This window comes from Podarcis pityusensis (genome assembly GCF_964106645.2).
Source record: "Podarcis pityusensis genome assembly, chromosome: 10".
Taxonomy (NCBI): Eukaryota; Metazoa; Chordata; class Lepidosauria; order Squamata; family Lacertidae; genus Podarcis; species Podarcis pityusensis.
The window spans coordinates 50,479,349-50,501,196 of NC_138035.1; the positions used below are offsets into that span (position 1 = coordinate 50,479,349).

Sequence of the window (21,848 nt, forward strand, 5' to 3'; positions counted from 1 at the left end):
AATTTTCAACTCAAACTTCAAGCTCCTATAGCATCTCATTGAAACAAATGGGTTTTGCTGCCATTAAGTAGCATGTGATTGGCAACTGAGCTATCATGCTGTAATAGGGACATTTTCATTCTTTCTAACAGACTATGGGAAAGTTAAACTACCTTTAACTATGGTAGGGATGGTGTATACCTTTTATGTTATTACTGTTGAACAACTTTATATTGTATCTCACAGGGATTATAATGATTGTTAACATGGTAATTTTAAATTAAGTGTTAAAAGCTCCTTAGAGTGCCTCTTAAATTTATGTTGTCAATTGCACATGCGAAACAAGAGGAACAATGGCAGAACCTTTCTAAGAAGCTGTTTTTGTAAGAATTCAAGTCATTTGAAATTGGTACAGTTGGTTTGGCTAGAACTTTGTACATGCTTACGTAAGCAGATGCCTGAAGATATAGAAAGTTTTTCATCACAGGTGCATATCATATTTAATAACATTTTAGCATCTTTCAGATAATGCAGAGTAGCAGTGAGCTCGAAAGGCACACCACATCCAACATAGCTGGGACTATTATAATCCCAGAAAGAAGATGGTCATGGTATAGGGATACTTTGGGCTTTAGCGGCACATCCTGAAAATATTATTGGAGTTTTATTGAATTTTCTTGGTGGGTTAAATTTCTCAATTCAGTCCCTCAGAGAATTAAAACAAATATTCAGAACATGCTCCTGTAGAGGTTTAGGCACATGATTTGTCTGATTTCTACTCAGAGGTAAGTGTCATTGACCTCAAGGAGGCTTACTCCCAGGTAGGTATGCATAGTAGGAGTAGGGAACCTCAGGCTCAGGGTTGAATGTGGTCCTCCAGGCCTCTGCATCTTGCCACAGGCCACACCACTATGAATCCTTTTCTGTGCCCTCTTTGAATATTTGTTCTTGCTTGGAAAGCCACTTGCCATGTGGATGGAAGATAGAGATGTGCGTGTGTCTGTGACTTTTGTTTGTTTGGAATATAGCCTGCTGTACAAAGGTAAAAGTTGGAATAGAAACCAATATAGCTCACCTACTCCCTACCTGTGAATGTGAGTAACTCCCAGAGCAAAATGTTAGGTCTGCTGCCACCAGCCCTCTTGTTTTCTCTCTGTCCTTGAATCTCTCAAGTCAATGAGAGATTGATTTTATTTAGGGAATTGTGGGAGTTTCCGGTTCCTTTCAGGGATGGGTCCAGGGAATCTAGGCACAGTGGGGAGAACACAGTCAGTCATGTGGAGCCACAAATCCACATCAAATGTCAGCAAACCATTTTAAGAGAGTTTATGAAGAATAAGGTTAAGAAGACAAAAGGGAAAAGGCAGGACAGCTTATACAACAAAATAAATACACATTTTAAATAGAATAGAATAGCTGATGGGGAAGTTGTTTGAAAGTCAGCCTTGAGAACTGCAGTTCTTGCAACACCTACTGTACACTTTGGGCCCACCCACTTTGACATGCAGCCCCTGGAGACCACACCCACTTTGACCATGCAGCCCATGGGTAAATGTGTCCCTTGGACTGAGAGAGTTTAGCTGCCCTTGCTGTAGAGCTTGTAGAGCTGGCTCAGCCCACTGTCTAATTATGATAATGTGCTTTAAAAAAATATCTCCCAGTGGCCTTCTTCAGACTCTTACTGGGCTGGTCCACAATGTGTATGGTGGAGGTGTGGTTGTGTGCAATGCCCGTCTTACATGGGTATAGTATGAAATGTCGTGGGCAGTTCATCTAAGGGCAGTATGTGCAACAGCCCATTTTTCTCTGTTTTGGGGTAGGAGCGGGAAAGTGTATAAATCAGACCATCACACGTATGGGCTTTCATGTGCAACACCCATGTCACATGTGATGAAAAGGTGGGATACACCTGTATTCTCCTTCACTATGTGAGTCACAGGACAGTTGAAGTAAGGGTCCAAATTGGACCTACATTCTCATGTGCACTAGTGTCAGATATGGGACAATTGCAAGCAGTTCAAAATATGGTAGCATAGATGAAATTTAGAAATTATAATTCAACAAAACAAGATTAGTATCAACAAATCAGATTATTAGGACAATGATGGCAAGACTGACTTTCTGCAGATCAAATTCCTTTTCTGTAGTCTAAGTGCAGCTATAACATAAAAACTATGAATACAGCTTCTGATTAATGAAAGCATCTTAAGCTGTGTTGAATGAAATACATTTTATTAGAAACTAACCAAGTATGATCTCTTAATTATATACAAATTAATGATTGCCACCAATTGCTCCTCTATTACACTGAACCATGGAGTGTGAATCTATTATCCATTTTGTGTGATTTCCTCATTAATCTTTCATCTTGTTGTTGATGATAAGAGGTCATCAGTACTAATAAATGTTAATCCCAATGCCCTAAGAAATCTTTGTGGATTTTGGTTTAAATAATGAGCACAAATGGGTGAAGCACTTTTCCCTTCAGATGAGCAAATAAGAAAATGAGAAATTAGAAAAACTTCAAACATAGACTATATGTTTTGAGTTGAATACTTATTTTATTAAATGATGCTAGTCAGAAACAGTGAGCTCATTGAACTGCAACTGTGCTCAACTTAAGACTGTGCTTGTACAGTTTATTCATATCTACTGAAGGAAAAACTGAAGTAAATACTTGCTTTGGTGTTTAGATACATGGTTACAGCAGAAAAAACAATATAAATGTGTAAAAGGTTTTGGCGTAAAGTAGGGGGTAGATATCTAAAGTGTACAAGACCATTTGCTCCAAAATAAGTATTTGGATTTAGAAGTGGGTATGATTTGCCATAGTCCTCATTATTTTCCTTCTGTTTCTGCTTCATTACCTGATCTCTCATAGTTTACAAGCAACATACCACAGCTACTTTATCTATTACTTGAATCTTGTAAGTTCCATCAAAAGAAGTAACAATGACATCAATTTCTTTTTGTCTTTTTCATCTAATATTTTCTTATCACTCAGTTTTAATAGCATAAGCATCAACCAGATTTCTTTAGTCATTTGGGCAACTGTTTGATCATTCTTGAACATTCTTGACACCGTGAGTAGTGGAAATGTGTTGAAGCAGTTAAAATAAGTATTTGTTTTCTGTTTAACCTTGTCAAGTTGGAATAACCCCAAATATTGGTTATAAAGCAGGTCATTAAATTGATGGATGTCCTGCTATATTTCTCTGGGTTTTTTCCTGGCAGCTAGGCTTCATTTAATTTTTAAACTTCTTGTCAGTGAACAAAATGAATTCTGGCAATATGGTGTAAAATATTCCAGTTTATAAAACTTCCCATGAGCAAACACTTTAATGAGTTATATTTACTGGCCCACCTTGTGTATGAAGCTTCAGAAGTTACTCAGAATTTGCTGATGCAACAAAAATATCATGGGTTCGGGCTAGATTTCACCTCTAGTCATCAGAAAGGCTCTTATTTATAGAAGGCTTTTGATTCAGTAGAGTGGTGTGTGTGTGTGAAATTTGCTGATCCTGCACTCTCTAATACTGTTCTATGGCACCTAACCCTCTGGAACAGCATGGGAGGTGGTTCTGTGACTCCAGAGGGAAGGGCAAAAGTTATCTACCACTTCTCTACCAGCAGGAACATCTGCAGAGAGGAACTCTACTTAGATCATGCTCCCAGTAGTTGAGATACCCCCCCCCCTTTAGCATTGTATTGGCATTGTGTTTTAAAAAGAAAGTTTATTTATAAGTATAATTTATGCAGGTCAGACAGGAAGCCAAATTGTAAAATTTCATTCACTGAAGTTCTTGCTTAAAATTGTTCTCTAATGGTAGAGTCCAGGCACATTTGAGGGTATATTAGAGTTTTTAAAAAGAACATGTAGAATAAAAAAATAGTTCTGTCTTTTTTAGTTTGGCAAATGCTAAGCTTGTGAAGATTTGCATACTTTGCCTTCATCAGTTTTTGCCTGCATTGCATGGTTGGTTTTTTTCAGTAATCTCACTTCTGAACAAATCACCAGTTAGGAGAAATAGAATTCACTATCTGTAGACACTTTTTTGCCACTTTCTTTCTAGCTTCCATTTTTGTAAACAGCAGCAGCAGCAGCAGCAGCAGCAAGCAACAGAATAATAATTTGGGGGAAAATTAAAAGCAAGTTTGAAAAATTAAATGAAAATATCAATCTTTTTTAAAAGGTTCTCTCAAAGCTGAATTTCAGAAATGGAGTTCAAAAATCTTTGAAAATGCTGGAATATTGCTGAATTTTGGATTTTAAAAATTGAATTTTACTTCTGCTCTAGTATAAAGTTTTGAGCCAATAGAATTTCCATATTAAGCATCCATGAGAAAAAGCAACACAAGTAAAAGGGAAATGGAAGGTGCAAAAACCTAATCACGTCAAGTAAAAACAGAATAAAGGCTATTTAGGTGTGATTTCTGCATATCAGGGGTTTGGACCACATTACCATTGAGGTCCCGTCAGACTCTATAATTCAACGATCCTACAAATTATCATTATTATTATTTCCTTTGTGCTTATGCTTGGTGGGGTAGGGAGCTGGATCCAAATGGCTGCCAAATTCTGACTTCTCCAAACCAACCTGATGTTTTACGACCACTACCTCTATCATGGTATCAGGCGAAGTGTTTTCATTTGCCCTTACAGTTTGAAATCAAGCAGCACAGGCAGAGGAAAAGGGTTTTGCACGTGCTGCTGACCAGTACCTGTGAACTGTGCTTTCGGTAAAGGGCTGCATCTTTACATGCCTGCAAGTGATATCATATATGATGTTAGGTGTAGGGCAAGGGTTGGGGGAAATGGCCTTTGAGATTAAGTAGACCAATGGGTAGAAGATTCTGCACCTCTGCTTTAAATAGAAAGATTAGTTCAGGAGTCACTGATACTATTGCACAGCCATGATAATCCATGAAGCTATATTCTATTCAAGGGGTGTAGGAGCTCATTCACCATTCAGTCAGACTGAGAGGTGCATGTTTTATGCACTGCTCCTGTAGGTAATTCACTACTAGTTCATGTGAACACAATTAAAGGGGCTAGATTATTTTGTCGTAATGCCATATCTCTGTTGTTAGCGCTCAGAGTTATGAATAGTTCTGCTTAATTTTGCATTGTTTCACATGTTAATTTTAAATAAATAGATAATTAAGATGTGAAGAGTGCTTTGGCCTATTCTATCACTGTCTTGTTTTGTTTCATTAAAAATTGCCTTATTTCAATCCTTTTAAGATTGTGGTGATAAAAGAGGTAATTCAATTGGCATATATTCTGTCAACTCTACTATTTTGTTTGCAGATATATATATATTCAGTTGGTTTTGACTTCTTGCCAGTGCAATAAAAATTGGCCACAGAACAAAGAATTATTGCATGCATAACTTTTGTTGCTGACTTCAGTTAAGTGTTCATTAATACAGAGACTAGAGTGCTTTGAGACACCTTGAATGTTGAAGAGAAAATAAATGCACTTTGCTAGGTGTGCAAAACAAGTCAGAAATGCCTGAATTTTTCTGTTAGCTGGGAATGTTTCTTTGAAGAGAGAAGTGCAGAAATAAAAGAAAGGCATATGGTGCTGCTTTTCTAAGGAGATTTTTTACTATATATGTATATTTCAATAAAGGGAAATACAGTGGTACCTCGGGTTACATACGCTTCAGGTTACATACGCTTCAGGTTACAGACTCCGCTAACCCAGAAATAGTACCTCGGGTTAAGAAGTTTGCTTCAGGATGAGAATAGAAATCGTGCTCCGGCAGCACGGCGGCAGCAGGAGGCCCCATTAGCTAAAGTGGTGCTTCAGGTTAAGAACAGTTTAAGGTTAAGAACGGACCTCTGGAACGAATTAAGTACTTAACCCGAGGTACCACTGTACAAATACTGGAATCAACAGGAATGTTGTTCCACAAAATGGGGGCTGTCACACTGAAAGCCTGTTGTCCGCAAAGAAAACCCAACACATGGTGTCTTGCTCATATATAAGGGCTCTGCACGATGGAGGCCTCTTCATGTATCATAATCATGGCATAGGCCCTACTCAAAAGCAGGAGCTTGCTCATTGCAGTTTCTTTACAGACAACTGTGCACAATGTGCTGTGGTTGGAGGAAGAAGAAGACATCACATCAGGGGAAGGGCTAAAAGTGGGACCCCATCCAAGAGGCAACAAAATCATGCCTTAGATGTGAATAATGTATAAATTGGATTTTCTCTCGTTTCTGTTTATAAACCAGTATGAATTCTGTTTCCTCCTTATTAACATTGCTTCATGAATTGATGATCCATTTCTGGTGCAGGTACTTGGAACTAGAAAGCAGCGGCCATAGAAATGAAATTAGATTGCACTACCGTTCAGGAAGCCATCGCTCACATACGGAAGTGTTTCCTTACATATTGGCAGATGACAAGTGGCACAGGCTCTCTTTAGCAATCAGTGCATCACACCTCATTTTGCATGTAGACTGCAATAAGTAAGTGAAGAGTTGTGTTTCAATTACTTGAAAGTGCTGCAGCATTTTAGATCATTACTGGATAGTATGAAAGTAATTTCTTGTTCTTTTTTACTTTGCTCCTGTTCTCTCATTTAAAAACAGGATTTATGAGAGAGTGGTGGAAAAGCCTTATCTCGATTTACCTGTTGGCACAACCTTTTGGTTGGGACAAAGGAATAGTGCACATGGTTACTTCAAGGTATGTTTTCCTCCATATACATATATATTTAATTTTAAAGTTAGGATCTTCTACATGGATTGTAGAAGTTATCTCAAATGAATGTGAACTTGGGGCACTCGTATCTCTGATTTCAAGATTTGTACTACATTTCATATGAATTGGCTGATCATTCAGTTACATTTTGGGGGTGCTATATCAGGCCAAAGAGTGCATTTGTAGCTTTATTGCTCAAGTCAGTACTTGAAAACTATGTTTTTGTTTGTTTGTTTGTTTGTTTGTTTGTTTCTTTGTTTGTTTACTAGTGCACTGGTGGTGTTTGTGTTAAATAAGAATGGTTAACATTTTATTTTCCGCTCTGTAAATGTAATATAATGACTTGCAAACTTCAATGAGCCTGACCTGGAACTAAAAGTCATTTATTTGCCCAGAAAAAACAGTACTTTTGGCAATAGTGTGTATTCAGTGTTGATGGGTTTCACATCTATGCAGCCGTGTGAATATAAGCAATGCAAGAACTAAGATAACATATTGAGTCAGGTCAACAAAATCTAATATGGCATTTTGTATCTGATAAGGTGACCAATACAGAAGGGTCAAGGAATATAGAAGAAAGAAGGACAGAACAGGGGAATTTGGAAACTTTTTTTTTTTAATGCTGTACTTCTGTAATGAAAACACTTTTCTCTAATGCATAAGCTCTAGGCACTCATTACTCAGATGTAAGGCATACTCAAGTACAGAATGGGGTATGGCTGCTATTTTAGCAACCCCCACTTTTAAACAATTGCGCACAGAGCACAATTGTCTGTATAAAAAGGCCAAAGTTTGTCTCCTTGTACGTATGGAATCAGCATGATTGGAATACCTGCACAACCAGGTGTCTTCTATATGGTAGAAGGTGCTCATGCAGTTGCCTTCCTATGCAAACAACCATGTTCAGTGCATGGCTTAAAAACAAACAAACCCCCAAACTCCCTGACATCAAATGGGGCTAAAAATGCTGCCCTTTTCCATTCTGTGTTTGAGAATGCCTTACACCTGAATAATGTGTGCATAGGACTGTAGATCATTCTGCATGTTGAACAGAGGAAAGATGCTGATATGGAGTAGCACATGAAGAGATTGTTGCTTACATCTGGGCATATGTTGAGCCCACAGCTTTCTGTGCAAGAAGTACCATTATTGGCTTTCATATGTTGCTTTGAGAGTAGTACCACAGCCTACATGAATTAATTAATTGGCTGCCCTTCACCAACAATTATCCCAGGTTGGCATACAATATTTACAGGAGCATGGCATTATCATCACAAAACAATATATTAAAATGAAAAACAATTGGAAATCATTAAAACACACCAGCAGTCCAAACAGCAGCTATCAATAGCTCAGGACCTGATCAATTCAGTTTATTTCCAAATGCTTGCACAAGTAAATATGTTCTCAAACTGGGCAGAAACCAACCATTCATGAGGCAAGCTGAGGGCATTTCAGTGGAACACCAATGCTGAGAGTGCTCTGATAGGACTCAACATCACATGCAAATTTTGGGTTCCTCAGACTTCTTTTTCAGACTAGATGTTAAGGGAAGGAGAGAAAGGGTAAACAGGATGGGGAAAGCTCCAGACCTGTAGACACCCAGAATTTGTTCTTGTTTTTCCTTAAAGGGTTAGGACACTGTACTGTACAGAAGATTAATTGGACTTACTTTAAAGTACGTTTACTTTGTTTTGTTTTTTTTTAAATAATATTTATTAAGATTTTCCAAAGTACAGAAAGTAAGAATTAACATACAGTCAGAACCTTATTTTCATATATCCACTTTCTGGGACTCCCCCCTTCCCCCACCCCTACCATATTCCTTGTTCATGTTGTTGGCTCCACAAGCTCTCGGTTCTGATTAAAAACTTAATTTGTTTAAACCATTATTCGAATTTAAAATTTCTACATTCCTCGTCAATACCCTTAATAAAGAACAAAAAATTTCTTTCCCAGGGCCCACCCCATTTTTATTCCACAATTTCCCTTTTTTTTTAATAATAAAGACACCCCACATAATAGAAATATCAGAAATAAGAAATGAAAGATATAGTAGATAAAACAAAGCCAATTCAAAAAAAGAAGTTAACAAGCCTAAAGTACGTTTACTTTGGCTTCTGCTGCAATTTGCTCAAGGCACAGCTGCTGGCAAGGCAATTGATATTGTCGGGTTATTTTATTATTATTTTAATTATTTTTCCAATTTCTCAGTTTAGAGATCTGCTCCAAAAGAAGTGTAGATTAAATCATGATGGTGAGGTTACCAGCAAGGCCCCCACTACAGATGGCAGATTCCAGGAGAAGTCTTTGGTAGGGCTGTGCATGGAACCCTGACCCCATTTGTGGCTAATAGATTAGGGAGGCAGGAATAAAACCAGTTATTTGGCAGCTTCACTCATTCATAATTAGCTTCCAAGCCCAGTTCAAGACTCTGGTTCTGACTTTTAAAGTCTTTCGTGCTCTGGGTATTATCTCCTTGAGAGAGCACCGTTCCTTTATAAGCTCTTTATAAACTATTGAGAAAATATGCATGGACATTGTGCTTCTAAAGCAATCCACGCTAAGTAAACTAGATTATTTCCAGTTGGCATATTTTCATCTCTTAGCAAGCCTTCTGCTACACTAAACCTTGTAAATGTCATTATCTGTATTATTAGTCATTCTTTCAGAACTGGGCAGACGGAATATGAATATTCATAATGTATTTGGGAAGTGCTTATCCACATAGGCTTTCCACCCTCTTCAGGTGGGTTCTTCCCCCACCATGGACAGTAGGCAGGCACAAGTGATTGAGGGCTTGTCCATACTTCTGCTTGTCCCCCCTCCCCCCCCCTCCGAAACCTGCCTTGTACTGCTGAATTGGAGCAAATCCCAATCAGGTTTTTCCACAGATTGACGGTTGCTCAGATTCAGCAGTAAAGAGTGGGTTTCCCCAGGGAAAGTGGTGGGGCAAACCAAAAATCTCTTGGACTCGTGCTTTCTAGGCGTGGGATGAGCCAGGACTGCAAAGGAACAGTAATTTCAGCTCCAAAAGAATATCTCAAAGTTGCTGCAGTTAAAAAGCTTTTCATTTCTCCAGTCGTATTACTGTTTGAGAGCAATTGAATTGGGAACATAAGCTTTTAAGTTTGCCTTTCTATTTCCTTCTGGATCTTTTTCTTTGTTTTCAATTTTTTAGCACACTCTAGTGGCCAGAGATAAAAAATATTCCATTGAGAGAAATGCGGCTACAGGGGGTTAGAGACAAGAAGGCTGAAGGCAGCAGCTTTCTCCCTTCATTGGGTTGGACTTGATATAAGGCACTAGAAGCTTTCTCCACTGCACAGAACCAGGAGAGCATTCCCCTTGCCTTCCTGCAGAATAGGAAACAATGTTCAGAGGGAGGAAACCCAATAAATATTTAAATGGATTTTTCTTCTCACTGGAAATTCTGAGTATAAACTCATTGGCTGTATCAGGAGAATATGGTCTGTTCATTGCCTTTGGAGGAAGGACTGTTCTTCATCAGCATCCTTTGAACTGGAATCGCAAGGCCTACATGATAGCCAGGGTCTGCTACGTCCAGAGCAAGTTAATTGATAGTATTGATTGAACTTCCTTTGGCATACTTATGGGTTGCCTTTGACAGAAGAGATGAAAATACTAAGAAACCAGAAGAATGATTTATGTCTAGGAATTGATTCACCGCTGGCTTACTTGGGAAAGGGTTAATTGGTTAGGCTATTATTGTTCTGCCCAGAGAAATGGAAAAAACACTTCTTACTGGGTTCGTCTCTGGGTTCTTCACTCCCCTAGGGATGCAATACTATGTTCATCTGGAAATATATAGAAGTTAATTTTGTATGACCACATTTGAGTACATAGTGACCTTTGCTACTCTGCTGGATTACCTGCATATTTTAAAGGTGTGAAAAGTAGCTGAGTGAATTTGCCCTTGAGTCATGGCCCTCATATACTTAACTGCCCAGTCCAACACTCTGGTCACAGTTTTTGTTTCTTTCCATTTCACTTCTATACCTCATTGTTCTGGTTTTTCCATACATGGATATATTTTTCTCCTAGAACTAAAGCCTTGGACTTTTATTTGTTCCTTCTTGATAAACACCAAATTTCACAGATAAAAGCAATGAACATGAAGGGTTTTGTTTTGTTTTGAAGAAAGGGATCTGGGCTTGAGATGAAAGCAAGGACTGAAATGATAGATTATGTTCACAGAGTTCTGGGATAATATTTTACTATTTTTATGATTATATGCTGTTTTGTGCATGTGAGATCATTTTTTTTAAAAAGAAATGAGACAGCTACTCCTAGCATATATTAAAATAAATCAACAGGCAAACTTGGTAAAGCATATAGGTGAATGGATGTATTAACCACTTAAAATAATTGAAGTATAGAGGGGTAATGACAATGAAAAGATACAGCATAAGTTAAGGTGCCTACTTTTTAGACCTAAATCTCATGCCTTTTTAATGAAATGTCAGATTTTGCAGACTCTATCCCTCCCACCCTAAAACCCAGACAACCTTGCAGAGTGTAGAAAGAATCACAAAACACATATATAGTATGAATTGCACCATCTACTTGCAGTTTTCAGTACCTGCTCGCACAGGTTTTTTTTGTAGCTGATTTATGAAGTTTTGCTAACGAGGTCCTTGATGACTTGGTGCACAATCTAACATAAAAATCTCCTGCTTAAACTACATTGACATGAATGGAAATTTTGCAGTACAATATCATAGTTGTGACTTGTACTCTTGCTTTTCAAATTTTATTTAAATGAGTATCTTAAAACTCAGTGAAAGTACAAATTATTTTAAAATTGTTTTTAAAGGTCACTTGAAAGCTCTCGTTCAGTGACTAAATAAAAGTAATGGCAAAGTCACGGCAACTAGTCTCTTGCTGCTTAATTACACCTTGACATTTAATCTTAAGTCTCTGAAAATGGTTGAATGCATATGTATGTATCAGTGTGTACATGTACAGCTATTTTCTTTCTACTCTACTCTCCTAATGATACAGTGAAGGAGAGCAAGATATAATAATTTTGTGGAAACTGCTTTTTGTGAGTGAAGTATACCTATTTTGTGTGCTAGAATGTTTCACATGGAAATGCTAACTTTCTAATATAATGCTGACAGACAAAAAATAACATAACCTTTCTCTTCCTCCACCCCCATTTGCGCAGGGCATAATGCAAGATGTGCAATTACTTGTCATGCCTCAAGGATTTATCTCTCAGTGTCCAGATCTTAATCGCAGTAAGTCTGCTACTTCTTCTACCATAAGAAACAATGAGATGCACTTTGTTTAATATTTATCCTGCAAGATCTCTCTTGAGATTCAATTGATAATCAATGTATTTTGGCAGACTTGGCCTAAGTACAATTTGACAAATTTAGTGTTTGTAATTTCAGCATGCCCAACGTGTAATGACTTCCATGGGCTTGTGCAGAAAATTATGGAGTTGCAAGATATTTTAGCCAAAACCTCTGCAAAGGTAACAAGTTCTCAGGTTGCTGTTATTTTTGCTTTTTTGTGTGTGGGTTGGGGTAAATTGCTGGAACCATTGCTCTATTTAGGGACTTGTACATATGAATGCACATATGTATATTTTTATGGACTCTTGTATAACACTTTGCTAAATATTTATTTGTTCTTTGAATAAAAAACTGAACCAAAATCAATGAAAAATATTCAGAACCACTGATTGGCATACAGTGGTACCTCTACTTATGAGCACCTCTGGTTACGTATCCTTCAGGATACGCACATGGCAAACCCCAAAGTATTTTTCCGGGTTTTGCCGCATGCACATGTTCAGAAGTGCTCAACCACACCACACGCATGCGCAGAACAAGCACTTCCGGTTGTGAAAACCTTGGGATCCAACTGGAGCTCCGGAATGGATCCCATCCACAACTGGAGGTACCACTGTATGAAGATTTGTTGTTGAGGTTACCTATGGGATTAGTGGCTGTTAGATTAATATAATTCTAGGTTAATATAATTTTAATTACTGTCTTATGTATGATGCTAGAATGTCTTGGAGTTAGTAATTTACTTTATAATTCTTGATTAAGACAAATGCAATATTAGTATTATAACATGGGAGATGCACAAAACATTTTCAAGGTGTTCCCGAAACCCTTTGACCTTCTTATATTTTTAGTGTGCAAAACAGCATTCCTGGATGTTGTGTCTATGCTAATGTGATAATAATTTTACTACACATGAAATACCTGCAACTACTTAATTATGTCCCAAAAATTATACATCAAAAGTTTGCTAAGGGCAAAAAGTTTCATTGTGGAGGAAAATTCCTGCTAAAAGTTTTAAAATGAGTAAGCACAAAACCAAAATAATAATGTTATATTAGAGTGTAGGTATTGTCATCACCTCAGGAATGTACAACATTATGGTGCAGTGGGTAGAATGTTGGACTAGGACCCGGTAAGTCAGAGTGCAAATTCTCACTCAGTCATGAAGCTCACTGGGTAACCTTAGTGGATTCAGTGTCTCAGCTTAACCCACCTCACAGCTTTGTTGTGAGGATAAAATGGAAGCTAAGGGAGCAATGTATGCCACCTTGAGATCCTTGGAGGAAAGGCAGAACAGAAATGTGTGTAGACAGATAGATAGATAGATAGATAGATAGATAGATAGATAGATAGATATAGATAGATATAGCTTGTGGGATCAGGCCAATGGGGTTCAGCATCTGTGATATCCTGTTCTCACAGTGGCCAAACAGATGCCTGTGTGAAACATGCCAGCAAGATCTGAGAACAAAACCAGACTCCCCTCCTGTGTTTTCCAGCAACTAGTGTTCAGAAACACATTGCCTCTGACCATGGAGGCCCAGCATAAACTACATTATGTCTAGTAGCAACCGACAGACTTATCCTCCATGATATTTACACTTAAGTTCCCTCTAAGCAATCATACCCCAATGCCAGAGCAGTGAATATATCTCAAACTAACATTGATCACCACAAGCACTATGCATTAAAAACCAGTTGCCACATATGGCTCTGGGTTGCTAATTATCATCAACACAATCTATTTATTATCTGTAATCTTCTGAATGCATTCAGATAAAAAACACATATGTGGATCAATCCTATTCTCAGAGGAAGTCTTTTCCATAGAAGAGATCTGTATGCTCATTCCATAGATAGTTCCATTGGAATTAATGGGGCAGCCCATAAGCACAAGAGATATAAATGCACACATTTATATCTAGACTAAGGCATAAAACACCCAGTCATTCTTACAGCCTTATTCTGAGTTGTTAAGATGAGGTGAATTATATTCAAACTTCGCATTTTTGTTCTTAAGTGTTTGGATATTCGTTTCCATATTTCACAATTTCCTTTTTTGGCTTCAGTAGTGCTTGATGATACAGGATGGCTTAAATTGTTGTTATAGTTTTAGGTAAGCCTTTTCACAGCTAACATGTCCCTCTCTGTGCAACATGTACCTAGTTGTCCCGAGCTGAGCAGAGGATGAATAGGTTGGATCAGTGCTATTGTGAAAGAACCTGCACTATGAAGGGTGCAACCTACAGGGAATTTGAATCGTGGACAGATGGCTGTAAGAACTGCACTTGCATGGTATGGCTGTAAATTGCGTAGAAATTCAGGGACCTGGTTATGCAGCCTGCTGAAAATGTTTATGCATTTTAGACATGAAAAGCTGTCAGATTAAAAATAAATTTGTGTTGGAATGAATTTACTTACCTACATTGTTCTTTATGCATTATGTTGCATTTTCTGTAGAAAAATCTGGCTCTTGCCTATGCGGCGGGGGGGGGGGGGGGTTTGAGCTGTTATGCCCAGCGCTGGAAGGCGAAAGGAAGAGTTATGAAGGAAGATTGGCATGGCCAGGCATATCTTCTCTCTGACTGATGTTACACTGAACAGTGGGCTCAAGGCTCAGATTGTGGAACAATCCAATAGGAAGGCATATTGCCCATTAGTTTGCTAGGGCTATATAATGAGGGGCCCTTGAAAAGGACTCAAATGTGTTCAACTAGGTTAAATTTATGTGGGACAAAATGAGTTTATATATCATGGCCCCGGTGCAAAAGAAATACATAAACTATGGTCTTTGGATCAGGTAGAAAGTACATATCCACTTCTGAAGTATAGTGTGTCTGTTTTTAGGGTTCTTTTTTACTTAATAAAAACATATTTCTGGAAAAGAAACCTCTCATCCAGTTTCGAGCAATTAAAGTATTTGGAAACAGTAAAAAAATGCAGGATGAAGCAGGTATCAAACATCAGAGAAAGTGGCATATAAATGTGGTGTTGAAGTGCAGTACATCAACCACAATCCAAAGCTCTATGCTTTTCATACCAAGTGGGCCACACAATGCCTTGTTGTTGGGGCAAGGGAGTGAGGCCAAAATTTGATGCCCCTCCAGCCCTTGTGCTGCCTTCCTAAAGCCAGCTAAGCAAGGTGCCAGGCTTTGGGAAGTAGGCACAAGGATCTGGCTGGGTCCTAGAGCCATCCCACCTCCTTTCCAAAGATATAAGAGTGGTAAAAGGCTTTGTGGAGGAGGCTGGAGGACTCTGGGACATTGTCAGAGCCTTCAGGCTTGCTTCCCCAAAGCCCAGCACCTTGCTTACCTGGTTTTGGGAAGGCAGCATGAGGGCTGCAGGGTGTGTGTGTCAAATGTTGCTGAGTGATGCCAAAAGAGGCCCTTGGGCCATGTGTTGGACCGCCCTGCTCTATGCCGTTCTCATGTTTGGGAATGCTCTACAGGAGTGGGAAATCTTTGGGCTCAACATATTGCTGGACTACAACACCCATCATCTCTGACCATTGGCCATGTTAGGTAGGACTGAAAGGAACTGAAGTCCAGCAATTTCTGGACGGCTCACAGAGTACCTACTATTGCTCTGCATTTTGTGACTAAAGTATTTCCAAGATTGAAAAGAACAAGGCAGATTATGCAGAACATATCCAAGTCACTTTCTTATAAGAATGCCTCATTGCAGGCAATTTTTACAGGACTATGATATTATTTTTAAACATGCATAATGGCTGTCTTGTGGAAATTATTGGAAAGGTTTTATTCAATAGTGTTTTTATACTTCAGAGTAATCTTCCAATTTGTTCAACTGGCAGAATGTCAGGATAGCAAATGATAAGTTTTAAGGACAACATTGCATTGCTGTCACTAGATAAAGAACCTGTTATGTGTGTATCAGAAATCTATGTAGATAGAAATATAAAAATATAGATATATAGTATATTGATTCTACCTTCATAATCAAGACAAGAAAAATTGTGTATTCGGTATGAGATGTTATCTTTTTAAAGAAACCTATAATTTAAAATAGCTATTTATCTGACCATATTCTGTCAAATTATTTCAAAACAACCTTTTGTTGCTTCTAGAATGGTACTATTCAGTGTGAGGCACTGATCTGCCCGCTTTCTGATTGTCCTCTTAATTCTGCTCCTGCATATATTGATGACAAGTGTTGCAAGGAATGCCAACGTAAGTGGTTGTTTTTCATAGATGTTTTGATATCTCAGCATTATAAGGTTTCTAAAGCTTACATCCTATGCAGTAGTCTCCAGTTTGGATGGAACCATACTGTAGGCATGATTCATTTAAAGATAAGCATTTGAATACCATTGCTTTCAACAAGTGAATAAGCATATATGCTTAACTCTCTATTGAAACCAATGACACTTTCACTAATGGCTAGATCATGACTGTAATTACTTTCTTCATAATTGCTTACTGCACTGGTTACCTATCTGCCACCAGACCAAGTTCAAGGTTTTGTTATTGACATATTAAAGCCCCAAACAGCTTGGGACTATGCTGTCTAGCAGACTGCCTCCCCTACTCTAGTTCATATTGATCTTTATGATCATCAGACGAGACCTTGCTGGCCATACTGCAGCCAGCAGAGTGCCATCTGGAAACCTCTTGGAAATGGGCTTTTGCATTTATAACACCAACCCTGTGGAATACTCTCCCAAAAGAGATTCACAAAGCCCTATCTGTTGAATGCTTGATATTTTTTCCTAAAAATCAGTTGCTTACCAAGGTCTGTTTGGATGTTTGAAAGTACCTATCCTGTTCAGTGGCTGACTTTCGGTTTTACTTATGGGCTTCCAGTTAATCTGGTTTTCATTTTCATGTCATGTTATTGATATTTTATAAATACAGAATGCTAAGCCAAAATGCCAAAAATGCTAAGCAATATATACATTTTCTAATAAATGGCCAAATGTAACCAATTTTAGTTTTAAATCTCTGTGCAATCCGTATGAATTATGGGAAAACATGCATTTGGAGCACAAAGAATTAAATGAGACTTTCACAACTAAAAAGAGTTTCAGTGTGTAAGTGTGTGGGAGGGGGTGGGTGAGTTGCTATTGAAACTGCAGCTAACAGTGCAGTGCCAACTCCCTAGAGTTTGCATTAAGTGACAGAGATCAGAGCATTGCTTATTTCAGTTATGCTTCTAGCAGGCAAGTTCTCAAAATGATCTTTAAAAATGGTTTTGTATTGTCTGACATTTTCATTAAGTGTTTTAGTAAGGCTGCTAAATGTATGAATGGATGCAGTGAATGCTGACACTTCCTTAAAGGAAGCAGCCCAGAATCAACTGATACACTAAACAAAGATGCTTTTCCAGCCATTATCTTTTCATAAGGCTGTGTCTTCCATGCTTTCCATGGAAAAGGTTCCTGGTTCAGACCATGGTGCTTTAAGGTAGGGCTAGGAATGACTCCTGCCCACTGAATCCCTGAAGATCCATTGTTGGTGTTGACAGGGCTGAGCTTGATGGACGAGGGGTCTCACATAGTATGAGACAGCATCTTCTGTATGTAATATACAAGTATATGTACATAATATAATATCCAGCTTCCAGACCTTATAGCTATTGGATTGTACCCAATGTTAGTCCCAACTACTAGAGAAGACCCATTGAAATTAATGGATCAAAGTTAGTCATGTCCATTGATATCAATGGGTTTGTTGTGAGTGGGACTAGCAGTGGCTACAACCTGTTGTATTTATCATACACTACTCATACATGCATATGCAACATTTTTTTAAAGTCCGAGATACTTCAAATGATGTGTCTAACAATAATGAATAAATAACGAATCATGTAGGTAAATGTACTATGAGCAGGCTATTAAACTTTATTCTGAGAATTAAGTGGTGTATGAACTCCTGAGCATTTATAAGATTCAGATTCCTCCATACTTCAAAAGATGAGCCTTCCTGTGGTGCAATGGGTCAGTGTACCTAGCTGTTAACCAGAAGGTTGGTGGTTCGAGCCCACCCAGGGACAGTTGTGGGAGGGATTCCTGCATTGCAGAAGCTTGGATTAGATGACCCTTGGGATCCCTTCTAACTCTAAGATTATATGAAATAATTAATTGCTATATGAAATAACTAATAATTAATCATTCTCCAGTGGCAGAGATGCAGTAACTAGATTGAATATAATTACCTAACTGAATGTGATTGGCTTGTTTCTGAATTTCTGAACTAAGTTCAAGCTCATATCACTGACGAATCCTTAAATATTTCAATATTTCAGAATTTTCCTTCTAGGTAATCTTTGTTACAGCTGTCAATCTCCTTCCAGACTGCATAGGTTCTTGATTTCATTGCAGTGATGGCAAAGGCAGTGGAATCACACCACAACTCAGAATACAGTAGTCTATAATCATAAAATTCAGTAGCAGATGGGCTTTACAACTGTGTATGAAAATAGGTATTCATAATTAGCTATAGCTCTAGAATAAAATAAAATTCCCAGTAGCAGTTCTGCACACTTATGCTGAAATTTATCATATTTGCTGCAATCTTTCAAGCTCATAAGCAGGTGGGCAGGTGAGTCTAGGGGCACTGAGTGCAACATAGTGTTTCAGCAGGTGAACTAGCTGAGAGAATGGGCAATCTAGTCAGACCCGGCTATTCACAGTGGGAGACAACCTCATTGAGCAATGTATATGTGCGAGCCAAAGAAAATAGCAGCTAGAGAGAGGCTGAGGATGACAGAGTAATTGGAAAAATGTAGGTGAAATTAGATGCTTTTTGGAGGCTGCAGGAAGTTCATTGGTTTAAGGATAGAAAACCCAGCAGGCATGTGTTTGCATTGCCTTCTTGTGAGAAGTAGCTGTATGCTTCATTTCTCCTAGAGAAACATTTTAAATAACTGGTTTCAAACCACTAGAGAAGTCCTTAATGCAAGAAGCAAAGGTCCAGTTCATAAAAAAGGCATCAGTGGTGTGTTTTATCACAAAACACAGTAAACCCTGACATTTTGCGGTTTGAAATTACACCTGTGAAATGAGGTGGTAGGTGTGTGTATTAGGACAGTCTGGTTTTCAGAATGCTTTGTTATCAAATAGCATTACTTCATCCATAAAGTGTTCTCCGAGAACCAAACTATAAAGCTGTGCATTCTGCAAAAGAGGAATGTTAGGAAATTCGGGAGCAAGTATCAAGACTGACAAGACAAGAGCCGTCAGTTATTTGAATCAGATATGTCTACTCTAATTTCATAACCAAAACACACTGTATCCCTCAGTTCACACAAAACAAAATACATTGGATATAGGCTAACCAAAGTTAAGCCCTGTAAAGTTGCATTTGAACCAAATGCCTTTTGATTTAAAACAGTTTAGCTCTATTAGACTTCAGTGGACTAAATTGACACAGATTCAAATAATTGTGCTTAATTATATTGTGCACAGTGCTCAGAAGACTACTTTAGTGATCAATGGAAATAATGGCTAAAAATAATGACCACTTTGGTGAGCTGTGATATGATTAACTCAGTAAAGGAAATGAGCATTTTCTTTTCATATCACTACAAAATGATAGGGAAAAGCAGAAATTATAAAAGACTCTATAAATGATAGGTTAAAATCAGACGAAGAGTTTAGATTAGAACAAAAAGAGAAGTTACGCACATTGGTTGTTTATTTTTCACCAGATTTTTGTACAGTTCAGTAGAAAATGTTGCAGATCTGCATGTGAGATTCCTTTTTACAAGGCTGCTTACTGACAAAGCTGCTAGATTTCACTTCCTTCTCTGTGTGTTTCTCATTTATGGCTTTTCAGACTCCCATCTGTAACTAGTCGTGGAAGTGTGAATCTACTGAGTTTTGCAGTGATGCTTTTTTGTTTTGCGGTGCAGCAAAGCCACTGACATTATCCAGTGCCTTATTTGTGTCAAAAAGAGATGCAGCTGCTTCATTATTTCCCTACTTGCCATCCATGAATTCAGACTTTCCTGGGCTGCACTTCTTTGATCAATACTTTACAACAAATCATGATGTCTTTGAGAAAGCCATAATGCAGTCTTGTAATGGAGGCTAGTAAAGTGGAGTAGAGCACTCAAGGAAATGTCCATATAAATTAGAACATATTTAAGAGCAGATTGGATAAGTGAGTGGTAAGACAGCCTTTGAAAATATGAAGTCACACTAAATGTTCAGAAAAAAATTAAGTCAGTCACCTGCACGTGGATGTGGTATTCCCCTAGGGAGAAAAACATTTGTTCTTCCTCTGCTTGCCTCTGTAATGGCTTGCACATCCTACCACTGGTTCAAGAATGTTCAGTGCTAATTGCCTATAGAGCTCAGATTGCTGAAATGTGCTACTGTACTCCTAGTATTTTTCATGGATATGCCTGTGGTGCAATAGTCTACCCTCAAATATATTTGTGACAGTTGCTAGACCTAAATTAGATAGAAAATAGGTAGTTTCTGAACCAGTTTAGTTAAGAACAAAATACCTTCCATTAATATACTACTACCACCAACACTTACTCTGAACTAAGTCTAACTTCCCTTATATTGAGCTATGGAGGGGTTGGATTGAGTGGTGCTCATTTGCTTGCTTTTGCTGGTTCAGCTGGCTGCCACAGATGGAGTGACACAAACTTTCTTGTGCACCCACTGAATATGTGTGTGGGTAGAAGCCCTGTTGGTGATGTCTCTCCCAGTGGACACTGCTGGAAGATGGTCCCCAAAAGCAGCATTCTGAAGGCTGGACTGTGACAACACAGGATTCATTGGATCCTGAGCCAGTCTCATCGCCAACGCTGGGACCAATTAGAATCCAATTGCTTCACCAGCCTGGAGCCAATCTGCCTACCCACCACCTCTTTTCCCTGCCAAACGCTCTAACAAGTGGGATGCAGATGCCCCAGTAGGGAGTTAGGATCGGTGTACCACTTTGGTTTCAGCTATCATCTTATCCCTCTGTTTCCCCCTTCTAGCTTGAATTCTTCTTTCGCAGTCAAAGAGTTAGTTTGTCAGATAGTTTGTAGCAGCTTAAAGGGGGAAAAGAAACAATAGCCGCTAGTGGCGACACACTTTCACTTTTAGCAACTTTGCTTCCCCAATGCGCACAAGTTGATTGGAGATAGCGCCGGTCTCGCAATTGCTTACTTGTCCTCCGGTGCTTTCCTTAAAGTTCTGATTTATCTTTGATATTAATTTAAGCCCGAATTCCTTGGTTTCGAGAGTTGTGAGCTCCCCCGGCAAGCTCGGGGCTTCGTTTCCCGGAGTTAGCTATGGCTTCCCCTCAGCCCGCTTCTCCTCCCCGCCGCTCTCTTCGCTCCGTTGGAGTTACCTGGCGGCCGGGTGGTCTGCGTTGTGGCTCTCTGCGGGAACCTGAGTGTCTGAACACCCTCCAGACACTACTTCAGGGGGTCACTGCGCCCAAAGACCCCCCTAAATCCTCCGAAAAACCCGGGATTCTCCACCTGGAAGCAATCCCCGCTTGCGATGGCGTCGCTCACAACCGGAAGTTCAAGGGGAAACTCGTTTTCAATCCATTCTTAAAGTATTTGCCTTACAGTGAATAGCGTTGTCAGTATGGGAAATTGTGTGAACGTACAGAAAAGATCTTATAATGCTAATTAAATAACTTAGAGTTATTCTGTTTTGCTGCCTAAGGTATAAATAATAAAATAGAATGTTTAAGGAAACATTAATTCATTAAGATGACGTGGCACACATATATGAAACTTGTCTTCTTTAAGGAGTTAAAGGATCATAATATTTGCAATATTTTGCCAGGGGAGAATTAAAAATATCATCATACAGCAAATGTGCTTTAGGGGTTTTTCTTTGTTTTCTCCTTTTA

General features: G+C 38.7%; 1 protein-coding gene across 2 annotated transcripts in view; it reads left to right on the forward strand.

Annotated features, from left to right (window-relative positions):
* NELL2 (neural EGFL like 2) overlaps positions 1–21,848 on the forward strand; it is a 108,664-nt gene that overhangs the window by 20,047 nt on the left and 66,769 nt on the right. For both annotated transcript variants that reach the window (XM_081022335.1, XM_081022334.1), the window contains exons 4-9: positions 6,286–6,459; positions 6,583–6,679; positions 11,886–11,958; positions 12,115–12,197; positions 14,185–14,313; positions 16,106–16,208. In XM_081022335.1, coding sequence (XP_080878461.1) covers positions 6,286–6,459; positions 6,583–6,679; positions 11,886–11,958; positions 12,115–12,197; positions 14,185–14,313; positions 16,106–16,208 — 659 coding nt within the window. The remainder of the gene's footprint in view (positions 1–6,285; positions 6,460–6,582; positions 6,680–11,885; positions 11,959–12,114; positions 12,198–14,184; positions 14,314–16,105; positions 16,209–21,848) is intronic.